The sequence below is a fragment of the Sphaerodactylus townsendi genome, linkage group LG02 (assembly GCF_021028975.2).
Source record: "Sphaerodactylus townsendi isolate TG3544 linkage group LG02, MPM_Stown_v2.3, whole genome shotgun sequence".
Classification (NCBI taxonomy): Eukaryota; Metazoa; Chordata; class Lepidosauria; order Squamata; family Sphaerodactylidae; genus Sphaerodactylus; species Sphaerodactylus townsendi.
The window spans coordinates 152578364-152599755 of NC_059426.1; the positions used below are offsets into that span (position 1 = coordinate 152578364).

General features: G+C 42.6%; 1 protein-coding gene across 4 annotated transcripts in view; it reads right to left on the bottom strand.

Annotated features, from left to right (window-relative positions):
* TTC7B (tetratricopeptide repeat domain 7B) overlaps positions 1–21392 on the bottom strand; it is a 130878-nt gene that overhangs the window by 91671 nt on the left and 17815 nt on the right. For 2 of the 4 annotated variants that reach the window (XM_048485190.1, XM_048485193.1), the window contains exons 4-6: positions 15292–15422; positions 9830–9951; positions 4721–4744 (exon numbers count right to left, since the gene is read on the bottom strand). In XM_048485190.1, coding sequence (XP_048341147.1) covers positions 4721–4744; positions 9830–9951; positions 15292–15422 — 277 coding nt within the window. The remainder of the gene's footprint in view (positions 1–4720; positions 4745–9829; positions 9952–15291; positions 15423–21392) is intronic. The other 2 variants (XM_048485191.1, XM_048485192.1) reach the window with 1 other exon arrangement.

Here is a 21392-nt window from a genome sequence, read left to right on the forward strand (position 1 = left end):
AGAGGGAGATTGTGCCTACAAGCCTGCCTCCCCCGTGTTGGGGATTCCATTTTGGGGGTGGAGCCATTCAGTGGAATGCCAAGGCAAGGGCGGTTGCTAGCTCTTACCACCATGTGGCAAGGGAACCACGGAGACTGATGACTACGTGGGATCCCGGGGGTTTGCCATTCCATGGTTTCCTCCAAGCAGGCAGGCTGGGGGGACGTTTGTTGGGTAGCAAGCAAGTTGCCCAATGCTGGATCCATCCCCACACTGCACCAATGCTCCTGCAGCTGTGTTCATTAAAACGGTGGCCTATTTTTCTCAACTGGTTGTGTGTGCAGTATGTTATTTGCCCTGCTTCCTCTTTGGTCCTGGGTCTGCAAATGCTTCATTCTGCATTCAATGCACTGTTGAACTTTATGGTAGAACAACTAGACATTATAGGTGTAAAAACATCTAATTAATATTCCATTCCATAATCTAAACTTCAGACAAAGCTGAGCCTACATGACAGGGTACAAGCAGACTCCAAGTTGCAAAACTAAATATTCTTGACAGCTCATCTTCTCAGAATATCTGGGGGATGTTATCTTCCCTTCCTGTTCAGATATATATATATTCTGTTTGGTGAGGTTATATCCATAAAGGATAAGGAAAACAACAGATTTACTACCATTATTATTAAGCCAGCCTGAGAGTAACAAGGAGCCAGTTGAGACTTACAAATGAAAGGCTGACGTGCTCACAGCAATGGGATAGAAAGGTGATCTTGGCAGGAAGATATTCTGAATTAATTAAAAGGGCATACAAGACAAGACAGAAATGCCAGTGAAGAGTAGTTTAGGAGATAAAACAATATGGCTCATTCTCTCTTTGAGCCAATTAATGCTTGCTGGGCTGTTACTGAAAGGTTAAAGCTGTTTATAGATGTTACATATAAATAGGCATGCTGTAAACTTTGAAACCAACACCCTCGCCAGGGAATATATCTCGTTTTAACTCCTTGGGCCAGACGATGCACAGCAGGCTCCAGATCATCTCACTTTGGCAAAGCTCATCACAAAGACTGGACCACGCTGAGCAGCTTTGCGCCTGCCCAGTAGTCACTTGGGTCGCTGCAGCTGCTTGTGCCTGGTTCAGGAACTACATTTGCTGGGGAAGAGGATGTATCCTCCATCCCAAGCACACACTAACAAGATCTTTAGGGTGTGAGTTTTGCAGAGTCAATGATCTCTTCGTCAGATACAAAAGTCATAAGCTCAAAAATCTCATTGGTCTCTAAGATTGACTCTCCCTGTACATGAATCTCCCTACGGCACTGTTACTCTGGTCGTTAAATTGGTCACCTTATATAAAATATGCAACCACTTACAGTTCATCCCCTCTTTACACCTTGACAGTTCCTTTTAAACAATCAGCATTGGCTAGATTGCATTGTCTGCTTTTTGCACTTCTGCAGGCAGTGGTATCTATCTGAGAAACGACTGCAAGGACTGTTTGCAACCCTACCCAGATTCGCTAGCAGATCCAAAAGGTACACAGGTACATTATATGGAAAAAGTCTCAACTAAAAAAATCTCAAACTGAACCTTTTATCATTTTACTCTGTGCCTCTTTCAAAATCAGAAGGATTGGTGGCGAGATTCTATAAATACTGGAGAAATGGAGACCGGTCACCGAACAGGAAGTGACTGAAAACCTTTTCCTGCCTCCCTGGAAGAGGGGTGAGGAAACACCCACTGCAAGATGTCCTCTGCCTCCAGGAGAACAGTTTGCCTAATGGTCAGTTCCTGCATGCAACTGCTGAAAAGGATGTGAGCCAAATCAGTGGACATTTGGGCAGGACTCCTTATAAGTGGATGTGATTTGTTTAGACAGATGTTTAACCAGCGGCACAATTCATCCCTGTTCACAGATGCACCACTGACCTCCAACTCCCCGTATGCTACACAGCTTCCATGTCCAAAACATTTTACATTTCTGAGTAGTACTACTATTAACATTCATTGAGGGCTTCATATCTGCTGCTTGATACTACTGCTACTCATTTGCCCAGTAAGTGGGAGCAGCTGCTGCCATGCTTAGAGAGGAAGCAGGACCACAAGTGGTATTTGCTGGTCCTCCTCTGAGCTTCTATCACTCAGGGAGGCTTAAAGAAGGACCAGTCGCCCCAAAGGGACCCAATCCCACCACTGTTACACAATTAAGAACTGCAGATGATGGCAGCTGCTACTGGAGGGTCACTGAATCAATACGGGCCCTTTCGAGGATCTTGGCAGCTACCCAATAATGTTAACGATTGTTGTTCCTTTCCTGTCAAGTCACATCTGACTTGTGGTGAACACCGCTGGGGTTTTCAAGGCAAGAGACATACAGAGGTGGTCTGACATTGCCACCACATCATGACCCTGGTATTCCCTGGAGGTCTCCCATCTCAATAGGGTTAACCCTGCTTGGCTTCTGACAAATGACAAGATCAGGCTAGCCTGGGCTATAAAGTTATTTTCAAAAACTAGCCAATGCTAATATGAACTCAGCAGGGACCATAATAACATCAAGAATAATTATATAACAGAATGCTAGAAAATGAGTATGTCTACAGCATACAACTCCACAGGGCCAACAACTGGGATTCCATCTACACAGCTCTCAGCCCTACAGTTTTTTGAAGGAACTTTTATTCCTAACATTTACAAAGTATCTCCATCTCATGCATTTATGAATCTCTACAAGCCCTGGGCCTTATGCTCTTTCATAAAACAGATGAAAAAGATGTGTTCTCTGTCGCACGCACACACATATACACACACCGAGTACGTTTTTCGGAACAAGTTTCAAAAACCTAACAGCAAAACCAAGCATAAGAATACAAGAAGAGTCCTGTGGATCACACCACAGGTGAATCAAGTCCAGCACCCTGATGCACGCAGTGGCCAGTCAGTTTATACATGGTACATGGTACACATGTGCCAATGAATAAGTACAGATGCTGAGACCTTCCCCTGATGTTGCCTTTCAGCACTGGGTTTCAGAGATTTATTGCTTCTGAATATGGCAGAAATCTTGTTCATGGAAGCATTCTTCATGTTGTACATTTCAAGCCATTTCACATTTGGCTCAGAGGAAACCACAGGTTGGCCACGGAAACTCCAGCTAATCATGGCTCTCTCAAAAAATGCACTTCTTATTCCCAAAACTACATCTTTAACTGTTCACTTAAACCACTGTAAGATAGTCATCTTACAAACATAATGTGCGAAGTGCCCCTTTGACATACAGGCAAATGCAAACATCGCAATACAGCGAGCTCAAGAACTTTCACCCGATAGGATAAAAAGTCACTCAAGCTGGCATTTGCAATTTATCACTAGATTGCTCACGTAAGAAAAAGGAATAGCAGAGAACAGCTCAAAAGGGTAAGGCAACAACATAATTAGGAGAACAGAAAAGTTCCTACCTGAGGAAGATACGAAAGAATTAAGACTTAATTAGAAAGATAAAGTGTCACTCAACAGGTTTGTTGCATAAAAAAACCTGTTACCTAGGAAGAACGTAGTCATGGTAATTCTGCAAAGCCCCTCCCGCCCCCCTCTGGGTTCGAATTATGGTACTGGAAGCTGTAGAACACCTTGGAGACTAAGTGCAATAAGACTTAATGGAAATCCAAAAACTGAAAATGCATAAAAGGCTAGACATTTGTTTCTTAACAAGTTCATACAAAGAATTCCCTAACACTACTAATATATCCACAAGCTATTCTGATTTTACTACATTTACTCATGGAAGGAAGATAAAAAGCGTAAGGCTGAAAAGCACCAAATTTATGGCTAATTATGATCCCACCCAAATATGCCTTCTGGCAGGTCAAGATACCCACCTGGGCTCACTCACCATGCATGTTGAAAACGGCCTCTCTTTTAAAAACACGAATCAAGTAATAATTACATTTAGGAGAAACCACCTTATGTGGGAATTATATCTATTCTTACAGGTTTCCTAAAGTGCAATCAAAATGGTGCAGCACAGATTAAGCTACCAAACTGAAACCACCAAATGATGTTAACTTCTTGTCCCTTTAAGTATGAGAAATTCCTGTGTTTCTACTGTGTGGAATTTAGGAGCATGCACTCTATAGCCCATTCGCTTCCATATTTCCCACTAAAAAGAGACAGTAGAGTTACTATACGCAACATTATCTCCCTTCCACCTGTACCGTGCTTGGGATACTAAGAAAAATGCAATCTTAACATTCCATTTTTCTTCCGATCAAGTGATGGCAGCAGAACTACATCACAACTCAGAAGTCATGCATTATTCCAAGTCGTTTCTTGAAATACTAATAATGAAAGCCTATACAAAAAAAACTCAAGTAAGCAATCAGTTTCAAAACTTGGAGCTCTTTTTCTCAGCTACGTCAAACCCATTTACTAACACAGCAGGACATTGCACTCTTCCTATGAAGGTTTTGTAAATCTGGAAGATAATTATAGCCCCACTTTTCAAAGAGGGAAAAGGTAGCAGACTCATCTCAAATCTAGCACACCAAGTTTTGAAGCCTTTAAAAATGAACAGAGGCTTGAATTCCTTTCTTCATTTTCTTCAGCACTTGGATTTGTGTTACCCCTATCTTTAGTAGGCTACTCTTAGACAAGGTTACCACAAAATTATGAATGACCTCTCATGCATTGTCTAAAAGGGGGTCTACTGAGTAGTCATGAATGAAAATGTGTATACATACTGTTCGCCTTCATGCACGTTTATCCTGCAGCACAATGTTAAAATAAGTGGTAACTGAAGAGATTAGGAAAAAGATATTTAAAGTCAACAGTTCTTTGCTTTTTCTAGTATCCAAGCTTAAGAGCAAAACTGAAAAACTTTAAAAGGTCTCTGCAGCCAATCCGATGCTATTACTATTACCTTGCTATTACGTGCAAGGAAAAAAATCTATTTCATAAAAAGTTTGTTGCCAGACTATGCATTGCTTTTGCAAAGGCAACTGGCCAGGAAGAGCAGAGTGACCTGCTGGTGTTCATTTTGGAGGGCTTTTCTCAAAGCCACATCTTTTAAAACAGTGTATTTTTAACAGGGGTTTGCAGGGGTTTTCTCTTTTTCTCCTTGTAAGGTTGCTAAGAGCTGAGACTGCTGGAGGTGGGGCTTAACAGGGCTAACCAGGAGGCTACTTCCTTTGTCCTGGCTGCTAAATGGTGGGGCCTTGAGGTGAGTCATTCAGTCTTTAGTTCAGTCTCTGAACCAGCAGAAAGGAGCAGCAGTGCATGCTAACTGGCCAGGAAGAGCAGAGGACCTGCTTGGTGTTCATTTTGAGGCTTTTCCTCAAAGCCACATCTTTAAAACAGTGTATTTTTTAACAGGGGTTTGCAGGGTTTTCTTTTCTCCTTGTAAGGTTGCTAAGAGCTGAGACTGCTGGAGGTGGGGGCTTAACAGGGGTTAACAGAGGTTACCTTTGTCCTGGCTGCTTAAATGGGTGGGATTCTGAGGTGAGTCATTCAGTCTTTAGTTCAGTCTCTGAATTAGCGCTGAGCCAGCTGCTGCCGTTAATTTCTTCTTCTTTTTAAAAAATAAATAAATTCAATTAATTAATAAGGACATTTTTTTGAGGGGATAGTAGGCACAGATAGCCCAAAGGCACTGACTAAAAGTTTAACATCTAAATATATAAACAAAAGCAAGATATGAAGGCAGGAAGCCAGCAGGGGATGGGGGGCTTCCCAGCAAGTTTTGCACTGAGTGTCACATGTATGACTATCTGCCACTAGGCCAGAAGTCGTGGGTGTGCCCCTCGCTGTAATGAGTTCCTGGCACAGCCAAGCGAACGGTCCGCCTTTGAAGCCAAGGTGGCAGACCTGGAGAAGCTGGAGAGGCAGAGAGGGCAACAAACAAGGCTTTCAGGGACTCCAGCAGCCGGGTCCCACTTCCCAAGGGGTGACATCTCTTCCAGGATGTCAGTGGAGAATGGAGGAGTCTGGGTGACAGAGGGTGCCAGTTCATGGGGAAGATGTTCCTTTAGATGGGACCCCTTCTTAGTTGGTGGTCAGATATCCTCGCATCGAGGATACCCCCCGGGTGGGTGGGGGGCCTCCTTGTAGTGGTGATCTGATCATCAGGAATATAGAGAGTTGGGTTTGTGACAGGCTGATGACCTATGGTGACTTGCCTGCCTGGTGCGAAGGTTGCGGATGTCACTGCCACGCCTAGATAGCTGTTAGACAGTGCTGGGGTGGAGTCAGCAGTTGGTGGTCCACATTGGTACCAATGATTATTGGGAAATGTAGCCGGAGGTCTTCTGTAAGCTAAAATTTAGGCTGCTAGGGAAAAAAGGTTAAAATCCAGGACCCCCCTTAAGGTGGCATTCTCTGAAATGCTACCTGTTCCATCGCCAAGCAGGGGCGAAAGAAGTGCCGGAGATACAGGGTCTCAATGCGGATGAGAAGGTGGTGCAAGGCAGAGGGTTTCAGATTTGTCAGGAACTGGGGAACCTTGGGATAAGGCAGGCCTGTACAAAAGGGACGGGTTTCATCTAACCAAAGAGGAACCAGGCTGCTGGCCAACATTAAAAAAAGGTGGCAGAACAGCTTTAAATCCGATCCCTGGGGAAAGCCGACAGGAGCTGAGGTGACTTCGTCTCGGAATACAGAGTCCACATGGGGATGCAGACAGAGAAGGAGGTTTTTAAATCAACCACATACAAGTGAAGAGCACAGCAATGTGATAAGTGATAGTGTCTACAAAAGGCTAGAGGGCAAAAACACATAAATCCCAGGTTAGGACAGAGACAGATATACAAGGCAGTTCTATGCTAATAGTAGAAGCATCTCGGACCTAAAATGGGGAGCTGGAGTACAGAGTTTTGAAGGAGGACATTGATATAGTGGGCATCACAGAGACATGGTGGAATGAGGAGAACCAGTGGCTGTTATCCCAGGTTACAGGCTCTACAGGAAGGGATAGACAGGGCGATAGTGGGAGGGCCCCTCTACATCAAAGAGAGCATAGTGTCACATAAAATAGACAATGCAGGGGGAGCTGATTCCTACAGAAGCACTGTGGATATCAATACCAGGGGTGAAGCATAGTTTAACATTAGGAATATATTATCGCCCCCCCTGACCCAAAGCCACACAAGAGGATTCTGAGATGGAAAAAGAAATTAGAGAGGCCAACAAAAGCAAAATGTCGTAATGGGCTTATTTTAACTATCCCCATATAAACTGGAAAAATGCATGTTCAGGTCATAGTAAGGAGAGAGAACATTCCTGATATGCTAAATGACTGTGGTTTAGAGCAGATGGTTGTAGAACCAACCAGGGGAGATGTGATCCTAGATCTAATTCTATGTGGGACCCAGGACCTGGTGCTGGAAGTCAGTGTTGTTGGAGCCGATAGGGAACAGCCACCACAATGCTGTCAGATTCAGTATCTCAGCAAGTAATCGCGACAACTACTAATGTAGTTACATTTGCCTTCAGAAAGGGAAATTCTCAAAGATGAGGGGATAGTGCGTGAAGCTGAAAGGAAAATCAAGAGAGGTCAAAATGTCCAAAGATGCTTGGAGGTTATTTAAAACACAGCTCACAAAAGCTCAGCTGGAATGTGTTCCGCAGGTTAGAAAGGCAGCCCAGTCCAAAAGAAAGCCACCATGGTTAATAAGGACGGAGGAAATTATTAGGAAAAAAAAGATGTCTTTAGAAAATGGAAGTCCAACTTAACTGATAAAGAATACCAGAGAACACAAAATGGTGGCAAAAAGAGAAGCAAGTTAGCTGTAAGGGGAGGCAAAAAGGATTATGCGAGGAACAAGGCAGGAAGGTGAACATCAAACCAGCAACAAAACAGTTCTTCAAGCAAGGTCAAAAGCAGGAAGCCAGCAAGGGAAGGTAGGTCCAAGTAGGACGCATGAAGGAACAAAGGTGTGCTAAAAAAGATGACAGGGAGATTGCAGAAAAGCTGAATGAATTCCTTGCATCTGTCTTCACCCAAGAGGAGGTAAGAAAAATTCCTGCACCTGAACCAAGCTTTTTAGGAGGTGAATCCGAGGAACGAGCAAAGATAGTGGTAGACAAGGAAGAAGTTCTGGCAGCCATTGATAAACTAAATGTTACCAAACCTCCTGGCCCAGATTGCATTCACCCAAGAGTTCTAAAGAGCTCAAGCATGAAATTGCTGATCTTCTCACTTTAATATGCAACTTATCCTTGAAATCAGGCTCCATCCCTGAAGACTGGAAGATGGCCAATGTCACACCAATCTTAAGAAAGTGATCTTAGGGGGACCTCGAAATTACAGGCCAGTCAGTTTGACATCTGTTCCTGGTAAATTAGTAGAATCTGTCATTAAAGATAAAATTATAAAACATGTAGAAAGCAAGACCTGCTGAGAAAGAGTCAGCATGGCTTTTGCAGAGGCAAATCCTGTCTTACAAACTTACTAGAGTTCTTTGAGGATGTAAACAGGCATGTGGATAAGGGGGGAACCAGTGGACATTGTCTACTTGGATTTCCAAAAGGCTTTTGACAAAGTTCCTCACCAGAGACTATTGAGAAAACTCAGCAATGAAGGAATAAGAGGGGAAGTCCTCCCATGGGATTAAAAACTGGTTGAGAAACAGGAAGCAAAGAGTGGGTGTGTAAATGGGAAATTCTCACAATGGAGAGATGTAGGGAGTGGTGTCCCCAAGCTGATCCGTGATTGGGGACCAGTGCTCTTTAACCTATTCATAAATGAGACCTGGAAGTAGGGGTGGGTAGCATGGTGGCCAAGCTTGCAGATGATACCACCATGTAGGGTGGTGAGAACCACAAAGGATTGCGAGGAGCTCCAGCTTTACCTTGATAAATTAGGTGAGTGGGCGAAGAAATCGGAAATGCAGTTCAATGTAGCAAAATGCAAAGTGATGAACATAGGGGCAAAAAATACAAACTTCACATACATGCTACAGGGGTCAGTCACAGACCAGGAAAGGGATTTGGCCGCCTTAGTTGGTAGTTCCATGGGAAGGTCAACTCAATGCATGGCAGCTGTGAAAAGGCAAACTCTATGCTGGGGATAATTAGGAAAGGAATTGAGAATAAACTGCAAAGATTGTCATGCCCTTATATAAAGCTGTGGTGCTGCACTGCACTTGGAGTACTTGTGTTCAGTCTGGTCGCCACATCTCAAAAAGGATATTGGAAGAGATAGAAAAGAGAAGCGGGCAACGAGGATGATTGAGGGACTGCAGCACCTTCCTTATGAGGAAAGGCTGCAGCGTTTGGGACTCTTTAGTTTGGGAGAGGAGACGCCTGAGGGGGGATATGATTGAAGTCTATAAAATTATGCATGGGTAGAAAATGTTGACAGAGAGAAATTTTTCTCTCTTTCTCACAATACCAGAACCAGGGGGCATTCATTGAAAATGCTGGGGGGAAGAATTAGAACTAATAAAAGGAAACACTTCTTCACGCAACGTGTGATTGGTGTTTGGAATATGCTGCCACAGGAGGTGGTGATGGCCACTAACCTGGATAGCTTTAAAAGGGGCTTGGACAGATTTATGGAGGAGAAGTCGATTTATGGCTACCAATCTTGATCCTCTTTGATCTGAGATTGCAAATGCCTTAACAGTCCAGGTGCTCGGGAGCAACAGCCACAGAAGGCCATTGCTTTCACATCCTACATGTGAACTCCCAAAGGCACCTGGTGGGCCACTGCGAGTAGCAGAGAGCTGGACTAGATGGACTCTGGTCTGATCCAGCTGGCTTGTTCTTATGTTCTTAACCCCACAGCTCATCTAGTTCACTTTCCGGCAGGTTTTTAATATTATAGTCAACAAGAAAGGTAGATTAAATCTTACCCATTTTTGAAGTATAAGACATGGGCCCTCTGGAGTCCTGTTTCTAAAAAATATCCCAACTCTTGCTCATGTGCCACAGGTCCTGGCTTAGGGCTTCTGTTCTGTATGTTAGCCATTATTACCTGGGAAATCACAGAAAGAAAGAAATCAGACTCACCGAACCTTTCTCGCAACTCGTCTTTTTGTTGAAGCAACTGTACGACCAGAGCTGCCTTTTGGATGGAATTCTGGCAGTCCAGTACACAAACTGAGCTCGGGTGTTTCAAAAGCAAGTGGTACTTGCCAAGCAATATGGAGCACAGTAAGATGCTTCTAAATAAATATACATACAACTGTTTTACATTGTGTGCATAGCACTACAAAGATGGTGGCATGGGATGGTACAAATTTGCTGAGAGCACTTTGTACTTTGTATTTAAGGATTATGGCTACCAGTCCTAAAGCAAGGCCCAGTAAAGCTGTTATGTCCAGAGTCTAAAATCCCCTGAACTCTGACCTAGTCAACACACTATTATCCAGTTCAAGATCTCCACAACTCCTTTCTCCCCTTACAAACACTTTAAACCATTTGACTACTAGAGATTAGCTGACTGTTTTGGACTGATTTTCTGACTATAAATCCATCAAATGCTGTAACCCCTGATGATCTTCCCATGGGGCACCGCTCAACAAAGGGGCTGTAAGGCTAGCAAACCTTGGAGAACCTCCACACCAGCGTTTAAACCATCAGAGACACTTTATGCAACAATCCATATGTGAAGCAATTTACAAATACTACAACTTACAAGCGCAACCTAATCAAAGGGAAACATTTTACTGAGGACTGTAACATTTGAACTGAGCTCAGTATGATTCTGTAGATGAGCATCAGACAACAACTCTATTCTTTAATCACTTAAGGAGTTCCATGTACTCTTTCAAGTGCCCTCAAATTAACTTCAATTTCAAGATGGGCAACTGCAGATCCAAATTGTTGTTAAAAAACTTTTCTTTAACATCTACATCAAAATTACAAGAACTCCCTGTTACGTCAAGAGTACACAAACAATTGAGAATCAAGATAATTATAGCACAATAAAGTGGCTGAACATTATAATAATCATTAAAGGATAGCCGTACAACTGCAAGTCATTTCTATGCCTCATGCTTATAAACAAACACAGTTATGAACAGAAATTAAAAGCAGTTCACTGTTGATAAGCCATCAAGTAATCTTCTCATAATTATTATGCAGTTGTATCCTCAACAATAGGGTTCAATTCATTTACATTTTTATTAGTTTCCAACTTGTTTTTATACTAGCAACACAAAGCAACTTCAATGGAGCTTGGAATACATTTTATTTTGTTCATTTATATAGTTTAAAGCTCCATGTACACTCAAAGCTGCTGTGTGAAGGGCTATCTATACCCTATAAAAGGTAAGCAAATGTTTTGCACAAATCTAGTAAATTTTTTGAAACCAAATTTCAGGGGAAAAATTGTACACTCCTTGTATTGTCAAAGGCTTTCACAGCTGGACTCAACTGGTTGTTGTGGGCTTTCCGGGTTGTGGTCTAGTAGATCTTGTTCCTAATGTTTCGCCTGCCAGCCACACTCCTTGCTTGTAACTTATAGGTCTGCACATGCATTTAGGAGATTGCATTTGCCTATGGGGTCCTCGTTCTCAGAATGTGTAAGGGGACTCCACAGTTATTTTCAACCCACCTTCTTACAAATGGCAAGATAAAAAACTACTAGATGTGAAAGAGAAAGTAATAACCCCAATATCAATTGTTTGAAAAGTTCTAGTAGCCACTATGTAAACTGAGAATAGGGTGGATTCAAAGCCATTGTTCAAGAAGTTCAACATTTCTTTCTTAATGGGTTAAAACACAGCTTGGGATAATGAAGGACAAAGGATACACAGCAAGTTCAAAACTTAAATCTACTTCAAAACTCTAGAGTCTGTCTTATGACCTTAAAGATTACCCAATCAGTAAGCAGCTCAAGAACATTAGCTTTCATTAGGAACAATGCTTGAACACATTCACAACTGCATTCTCAGTACATTTTTGGTGACAAGTTATTTCACCATGTGAACGCTAAGGAGGTTTTCCTGGGCATTATGCAAACTGCGCAGTCATAACCTTGACACAGTGATAGTCACAGCATTCTGAACCGAAAGTGCTGAACAGCACTTAAATGTTAGATTATTTTCTACTGGAGACTCTAAGGAAGTTAACAGTTAATAGAAGCTAACCAGTTCCAACAAATGACAAGATGTTCTACTCTGCCGTGAAGGATAAGGATCAATGGTTTGTTAAAATAATGCAGGGAGGTCAAACAGCATTTCAAAATCTTCAGCAATTGTCTCTATAAAGCATATTCTGCTTCAAATGTACACATTAAGGTTTTATTTAAAAGATGTAACAGTGCTGGATTGTTGGTGTTTCCAGATATTCACAGTAATTCTGAAAATTAAAGTAAAATGCAAATCATTGCCTTTCATTGTACATTGCATATTTGCAAGAACCTGGAGTAAATCTAAGAAAGCAGAACGTTTGTTATTCCTGCACAGCTTTGCCTGTTTCACTGTCCCTCCGTCCCTCCCTCTCCCTCTCTCCCCTTCCCCAAGCCTACTACCAAAACATAACATTGTGCCATTTCATGTAGTCACTTCTACATGGCACATGCAGGTTGCATGTCATCCATACCTGTTTCAATATGATGATACTGGCTTATAGTGTTTATACTAATGCTGCATTTACATAGAAGGAAAATGACCCTGAATGTAAGACAACCTCCTTTTTAAAAAAAGCCATACATACAAAAAAGTTTTTTTAATTATCATACATACCAATAACTTGTATACAAACTGAAGACATCCCGTATTTTTATTAATGGCATTCCTGAGGGGGAAAACTTGTTCTCATTTTAGGTAAACAGGAGTAATTAACATTTCAAACTGTTAAGAGAATATGTGCTTTTCAACTTCATCTTTATTCCTCTATACAAATAACCCATTGCAAACAGTTAAAAAAATTATTTTCTACCTCTATGGAAGTTCAACACAACACTGACCTTGGGAAGCCATGTTGGGCACACATGGCAAGCTGAGCTAATAACAAGGAGGTAAGGGGTGTCAGCTGCTCTAGGATGGTGAGGTGCAGTAAGGTAAGAGAGGCAGGAAGAGGGTGAGATAGGCAGCGACTGTGGCCTCAGACAGCACCCCCCTTTCAGCTCTAATGGTCCCAAAGAGTAGCTGCCTGGGTATTTAGGGCCCAGTAAGCAATATGCTACATAACGCTGGACAATTTATTCCCCTTAAATGAAATGGAGACCATGGTTCGTTATGCATCGAACGTTTACCTCTGGACTCTTCTTTGCGCAGTAGGCTTGCAGAGGGCTCTCCTCACTTTTCTCTGTTTACACGTAAGGAGGCATTCCCTTTTTTCCCTGTTTTTCTGCAGAGAGCTCTCCAGGCCTGGTTCTTCTAACTCCACCCATCAAGTGATTCTTAAAGGCACAGACTTCATTATATGGGGTAGTCAAGACTGCTTGCTTTAAATTGTACTTATGTCGATATTACTGTTCCAAAAGTAATCCTCTCCCACGCACACAATTGAAAGAGGCAAAGCAACTACCTAGACCACAGACTGCTAAATAAGGGGACAATCCTAGAGCAGATATTCTCTCCCCCTCCCCTTCCCTCCCCACAACACTTCCTGGTCCTGGTGCTGCTGCTGCCACCAGAGGACAGAGGCTTGTTATTTCCAAGCTCTCTTTAAATTAAAATCTCAAAATATCACAAGAATTAGGGGTCAGTAGTGTGTGAGTGAGCTTCTCTGTTACTCGAAGCAGACGACAACACGAAAGAGGGGACAAGGGGGCAGAGGTGTAGCTAGTCCAGAGTGCGCCCGGTGCACACTCTGGCTTTTTTGTTGTTCGCCTCTCTTCATTACTGCTCGCACCCCCCCCCACTTACTTTCTGGAAAGGAGCAGGCCGAAGAAGCCTGCCTGCGTTGCCTGGACCTGGTGGGAACTACATTTCCCAGGAGCCCCTGGGAAATGTAGTTCCCACCAGGCCCAGGGAACGCAGGCAGGCTTCTTCTCTGGGATGTTCTATTCCTAAAAGTAAGTTGGGGTACCGTGGGTGCCATGGGGTGAAGAAGGGGGTGGGGGCTACAAGCCCTCGTGGGGGATTTTCCCACGCGACCAGAATCGGGTGTGTGTCTGTGCATTGTGCACCACCACCACCCCGCCCCTGGTGACTTCGCCACTGCAAGGGGGAAGGCGTGCAAAGCGGTGCAAAAGAGAGGGAAGGCTGGCTGTGGGCGGAGGAAAAATCTCTGGGGCAGAGCTGTGTTCAATGGCAAATTTCCCCACTCTGGCGGTGAAGCAAGTTAAAAGTTGTGCTAAAAGCGATCTCCCTTGCCGTGGAGAGAATGGAAACTGAAAGCGGAGCTTGAGGAAACAGGTCTGCACACGAAATCTTGCTGCAACAGACATTCACCCCATCACACAGCAAGCAAACAGTGTATAGTCGAAGGCTTTCACGTCGGGAGTTAGGTTGGGGATAGAAGGGAAGTCAGTAGTTCTAGTAGTGAGCCTGACGTTTGCCAGATTTAAGGGCATCTTCAGAGGATCGATCCTCTGAAGATGCCAGCCACAGATGCAGGCTAAAACATCAGGAGAGAATGTTGCTAGAACACGCTGCATACTAAGCCCGGAAACCACACAGCACCCAAATCCTCTGAAGATGCCAGCCACAGATGCAGGCGAAACGTCAGGAGAGAATGCTGCTAGAACACGGCCATACAGCCCGGAAACCACACAGCACCCAAACAGTGTATAATTGGCCAGTGAGTTTGAATAGGCAACAGCAACAGCGAGAATGATTTAATTATTTTTTCTTTCCAGACATTTTTACATTCAAACAGCAGCCTCTATCACCTGCTTTTCTACCCATTGGGAAGCTCAAACTTTCTAGATACTCAGGGAGAACGGGATCCTTGAACTAGTGTGCTTTGCTTCATTCCCATTTGTAGCTCAGTGCTACCCAATTTGTGAGTTCGTCTTTGCATGCAGACCTGAGAAAAGTTGTTGCTGTTTGGAGGATCACTATCAGGCAGAGATGCTGAACAACCATCTCAGCTCCTTCTAGATCTAGGATTCTATTTTACAACTACCCATGTATGTGCAAACACATGCAAAACAAATACATTTAAAGAACCACTCATGGACATAGTTTCTCAGACTTCAGAAAGTTATTTTGCAAAAACATTACTGGCAAAGCCACCTAATGCATTATTATTGGTAGTAATATTCAAGCATTTTATGCTGCTTTATTGAGTTCAGAGGAAGTTCAAAATGTACATTCTCTATGCAATTCTTACAAGTACCATACAGTGAGTTACCTAAGACTATTCCATAATTACATATTACATTAACAATATCAATAGACAAGGTGTCCCAGCTTACCCTTTCTATCTCCTGAAGATATAAAAGAGCTATATCCCCTGCCTTTTCATAACACATAATGATTTCTTGCTCACGATCTGCATGGAGGTTACTAGTTGAAGAGGAAATTGGCAACTTCTCTAGACAAAGACCTGCAAAACAAAGACATTTCTATTTAAGAAAATGGGACACAATGTGTGAACACAATGTAAGGCAGCATTTTCCCCACTGGCCAAGAACTGAGCACCGAAATGGCTTTGGTCCTATAACCCTTTTCTGCTTGAACTCTTCTTTCACCATTGCAGAGGCAGTCCTCTGCTGTGGATCCCGTTCTCCTAGTGCTAGGTACTTACACTCAAGCAAAACAGATTTTTTTTCAAGGAGCAAAAAAGTGCTTAGCACAAGAGGAACGTGATCTACAGTGGAGGACAGCCTCTACAGTGGACAAACGGAAGCAAAAAGCAAGGAAATATTGAACATAAGCCAAAATGGCCAACGGTGCAGTCCTGAGCCGATTTGCACTCTTCTAAGCCCACTGACTGAAATGGACTTAGACAGGTATAACTCTTTTTGGGATTGCACTATAATTATGCAGTGGTGTACATGACTATTGTCACTAGCGCAATATCCACATGTGTGGGTGTGTTCAGAAATGGAAATCAAAGAGCGCAGGTACTTTATTGCACCAAAGGCAGGTGATTAGGCAGACTTGCTGTTTAGAAAAATGCTGATTCAAAGAGTTTCTTGGATGGCCTTCAAAACATGCGACTAATATGTAATTCTATGGAATGCTTATACATATGTGCTCGGTAAGGAATAATCTTACCTAACCCAAAAGGAAACAGTACAGTTCTGAATGCCACACAAGTTCCTGATCAGATTTTTAACACCAGGAATTTATAAGCTAGTTCATACAATTACCACTAAGAAAACGAGGATTGTTAACCTCAGAAGCACTCATAGAACCTCACAGAAGCACTCTGAAACAGGAAACAAGGTAAAACTGCTCGAAATGTGCAAATCATTCGGGTGGGAAGCACAGTATGCAACAAAAGGCTTTTTAAACACCAGAAGATCCACAAAGGTGAGTCACCGCCATAGCACTATTCCAGCTACTAAGTACAATACCACAGTGGTGCCCAGGCAGTGGGATGGTTAACAGGCTGGCAACAGTGTGGGAGGCAGAACAAAAGAGCAGCGCATGGAAATTTGCTCCTAACTTAGTGGTACTAATTCTGCAGAATACAGAAAGCCACATTCACCTTTTTTTTTTTTTTTGGCAGCCAAGTCACAATTGACTAATGGCAAATCTCTGAGGGTTTTCAAGGCAAGAGATGTTCAGAGGTGGTTTGCCACTGTCTTCCCTCTGCATTAAGCCTCTGGTAGGCCTTGGAGGACTCCAACTCAAATACTTGCTAGGATTCAGGCTGCGTGACCAGTCCCAGGTCATCCACCAAATTTCTACGGCAGAGTGGAGATTCGAACCTGGATTTCCCAGATCCAAGCCCAACCTATTAATCATAACATGACCCTGACTTTCACATTCACAGTAATTAACAACCAAAACAGCCACAAATGCTCCACATGCACATAAACAAAAATAAAACATATAATTATTAATGTAAAATATATAACCGTAAATACTACTTAAGCATTTCAGGCTTTCACTCTCTACCACCACTGAGCCTTAGTCACAGCTGAGCCCTTGAATATCTAGACTGAGGGGTGGGGCCTCCCTCTCTGCCTTCCTGCTGTCTCCTCATCTTCAGAAAGAAAGGAAGATCACCACCCAGAAGAGAGAAGGTGAGAGAAAAGCTTCCTCTTTTCCTGGGAAGTTGCCACGGAGGTAGTTTTACAGTTATCTCTTCCACATTGCAACTTTCCCCATTGTGCTTTTAATATATTGCAGGTTGGCATAATAAATTAAATGAGAATTTGGGGAGAGTTTTGCAGAAGCAGCAGGAGTTGACGCATGAAGGCCAGCAGACAATGTAGAAAATGGTTGTTATGGGTTTTCTGGGCTGCGTGGCCGTGGTCTGGTAGATCTTGTTCCTAACGTTTCGACTGGACACAGTGTGTAACAGACTTCCCTCTGTGATACAACTCTGAAGATGCCAGCCACAGATGGAGGCAAAACGTTAGGAACAAGATCTACCAGACCATGGCCCCACAGCCTGGAAAAACCACAACAACCAGTTGAAACTGGCCGTGAAAGCCTTTAACAATGCAAAAAAAGTTTAGAAATTAGAAATGCATAAAATGTAAGTATGGTATTGTATAATATCACCATATTTTAGCTTTTAATACTGTAAATATAAACTTTTTTTAAAAGTTAAAACTAAAAGAAAAATTCAGACTTATTCTCTGGTATGAAGGGAGGGCCAAATTTTTTTACACAGATTTCCAGATTGTGGGGAGCACCTTGCCCCTCACCCCAGCAATATGGACGGGATAACTGTACTCTTTTATCTCTGTGGTCAGCTTCTTCTGCTTCCAGAAAGCACCTGCATGTTGGGATTACAGTGCAAAGGCTGTGGAAAAAGGAATGTATGCAAGGAGAGGATGGGGCCTCTATATCCATACCTGGCACAAGGCCCACAGCTCAGGGAGGCTTGCAACTTATCCATTCTCCAGTCCCTGCAGATGTTTCAAGGTGGGAATTACCTACCAAGCACAGATGCTACCAGGTTTGTGCTCAGTTTGCACAAACGTGCAGTATGTGCCACTCCGGGGAGCAGTGCAAAGAACCACTGGCAGCTCTCAGCTTTCCTAAGTAATACCTGCAAGGCTGCAACTGACGTACAGCAAGCAGTGTGTGAAATCAGTTGTGTATTGGGAGGTACAGGTAGTTCCCAGGTTAAACACAAATTCCATTAGTAAACAATCTTCAGGTGTTTGACCAGACTACTTCCACTCAGGCCCAAGTGGACCTGGTAGTAGAACTAGGCCAGATGGGAAATATAAGCCCCATTTCAAACTGCTCATTAAGTATTTTTATACATATGATCTATGTATCATGTGCTTTCATATTTTTCACTGTCCCACAAAACTGATCTGGGGAAAAAATGAAAGTTGGTTTCAGTTATCTACATTTTATTTAACTATATTTTATCTGTATTAATCTTTTATGATTATGAATCTTCTTTAAGACATTCATATTTTGTGCTAAAGGATCTCCTCTGACACCATTTACAATATTTTTATTCTTTACCAAAGAGCCCCCTTTGCCTCTCTCTGAGGGAGTAAGCCCCCTCAAAACCGTAGTCCCATGCCGACTGGCCTACCTGCCCCTCCCCGCCACCTGGACCTAGCCTACCACCACCCAGTTCTCTACAATGTGCCTTGTCCAATTGCCATCCACTGACTAAACAACACTCTAATTAACAGTTTTATTTCTTACCAGTCTCTCTTCCACAGAATCCTCCCTCCCCATAACAAGAAAAAAGTTCTTGTGACTTACTAGAACCAAACACTTTTCGTGCATTCTCATTGCAATGAAAAGCTAAGCACTGGATAATATTTTCCCTGTGGTTATGCCTGGTACCCTGATAGCCCTGCATCTGTACTGCTACAGATGCAGGCAAATCGTCAGGAGAAAATACTACAGGAACATGGCCATGCAACCCGAAAACCCACAAAATCCTAGTGATTCTGGCTGTGAAAGCCTTCATCAATACAAAAGCTAAGCAATAGCCAACTTGGACTGACAAAAAATACATTAGTCCCTCTCCTTTAACCCAATCTGAGCAATCTTCTTGAGGATGATGCTGATTCCTTTAACTGCAGCACTTTGGCACTCCAGATACCTTTGACTGATAATTTCTCCATTTCCTCTGCCAGCATGGCCAATTGGCCATGCTGGCAGGGGCTGATGGGAATTGTAGTCCAAAACATCTGGAGTGCCAAAGGTTTGTCCCCACATCTTTTAGGGGGCTGAGGGAGTTGAATTATATTTCAAGTAATTCTACTTTCCTGCCATCCACTAAAATTCATTTCTCTCTGATATGGGTCAATTCCTGACAGACAGACTTCCTACTCTTATCATACCAGGCAGGAAAAAAAAATCCTTCACTTCTAAATTCAGGACTACACTCTGCCAACCCTCAGAGTACTGGAAAGTTATTAATCTCTTCTTAAGTTAATTTTAGAAATTGTTCAGAATTCAGTTCAATGCTGTCAGTAAGACTTTGCTTTCAGGAGGCAAACACACCGCATATGACATCTGATTACTCTTCCATACAAGAGAAGCTATTCCAAACGCTAGAGGAGGCAGTTGGGCATAAAAAATTCTCTATCCTAGCACACACAAACCACTGCACTTTAAAAAAAAAATGGACCCAGTTTTTATGAGAAGCATGCACAGACCGGAAAACAGCCCGACACTGAGGTGACACTGCCACCTATAGAAACAATAACAGAATTGCATGATTTCACAAATGAATATGGGAAAGGCAAAGCTATTTTTATTCTTGTTTACCTTGCACGTACCTCATACGATACTTCACAAAGAAAATGAGCAGGGAAAAAACTGTCTTATACTTTTGTTCCAGAAAATAGATCATCACCATAATCATAATACCTGGTATAAGGCATTAGCATAAGTGGTAGAGCAAGGGAGTAGTCAAATAATCTTCAATGTGTTCTTTAATGAGAACTACTTCTGCATAATGAAAAATATCTCCAAGCTATTCCCCCACCCCACCCCCCATGACCAGATTTTGTTCTGCTCTAGAAACAGAAGATAGACTAGACTGTTAAGCAGCACAGAAGTAAAAGCTTTTTCAAAGAAAACCCCTGGAGCAGATCTTTTCCTACATTTTCTAGGAGATGCACAAGCTACTCTGCAACATCCAGCGAGCTATCAGGAGGGTCACGAGCTACAATTTGGAATTAATGGGACTACAAAGTACAAAAATGTCAACTCCATTTTGGCCTTTGAAAGGGATTTGCATGTTATTTGGGTACTAAAGAGACATCTGACCTGTTTCAAGAAAACACACTGGTTTTTATGGTCCTCTTTCTAAAGGGCTCAGGTGCAACAGTACTAGCTCCACCCAGTAGCACTCAATCTAATCAAGACTACAGCGGACAGCAAAGCCAGTCTTTACCACATGTACCACAAATTGCCAAAGCCACGATTATGACGGCACATTACAGAAATAAGCAGTAGTAAGCCCATAATCCTCAGGGTCTTCAAAATAAACCAGGAAAACTCTAGAACACCACTGAAAATATATAAAAAATCAAACACACATCTACTTTTCAGAATGCAACTTCAGAACTCAAACCAATTTATATAGAACACTGTGCAAAATGGAGAGTTTAGAAACTGCTGAGGGGATGACTTGAACAAAATAATTGTTCACCTCAGCAATCCACTTCTGTAAGTGGCTAAACACTTGATCTACCAAATGACACGTTATTCTTTGAGCTGGAAAATCACAAGTTGTCTTTTTCCAGTTCACAAAAATGAAAGGTAATCTCACATAAGTTTGTACACCTCATGAGATTTTTGTACAATTTAACCTTCCCTGATTGTACGAACCAACTGTGGTGATTTTTGGCAAAGAGAATGAAGATTAAACTGAAGATAATATAAATACTCCTTATCCTAAGGAAATATATATGCATGTATTAGCCCAAGCTGTGATGTCTTCATGTCTCTGATTGATGCGAGTCATTAAGCCGGTGTGCTATAGTGGCTAGAGTGCTTCATGAGGATCTGAGAAACGCAGGCTCAAATTATCACTCTGTTGGAAAGGTAGTGTCATTGCAATAATCACTAGAGAATCAGATCTGAGTGTCCACTCTGCCATGGAAACTTGCCGGGAAACCAGTCACACACCAGTCACACTTACCTACCTCACAGCAGAATGATGTAAGCCATTTTTCTGGGTCTCCGTGGGGTATAAATGATGTAAATAAATAAATAAATTGCCACACTGCTACTATTAACACAATCCAAGTGGAAACAAATGTCAGATTGGCCAGCAAGATAATACATATTATTTATGTATTATGAGAGCCAGCGTGCCAGCGTGGTGTAGTGGTTAAGTGCAGGTGTACTCTAATCTGGAGAACCGGGTTTGATCCCCCACTCTGTCACTTTAGCTGTGGAGGCT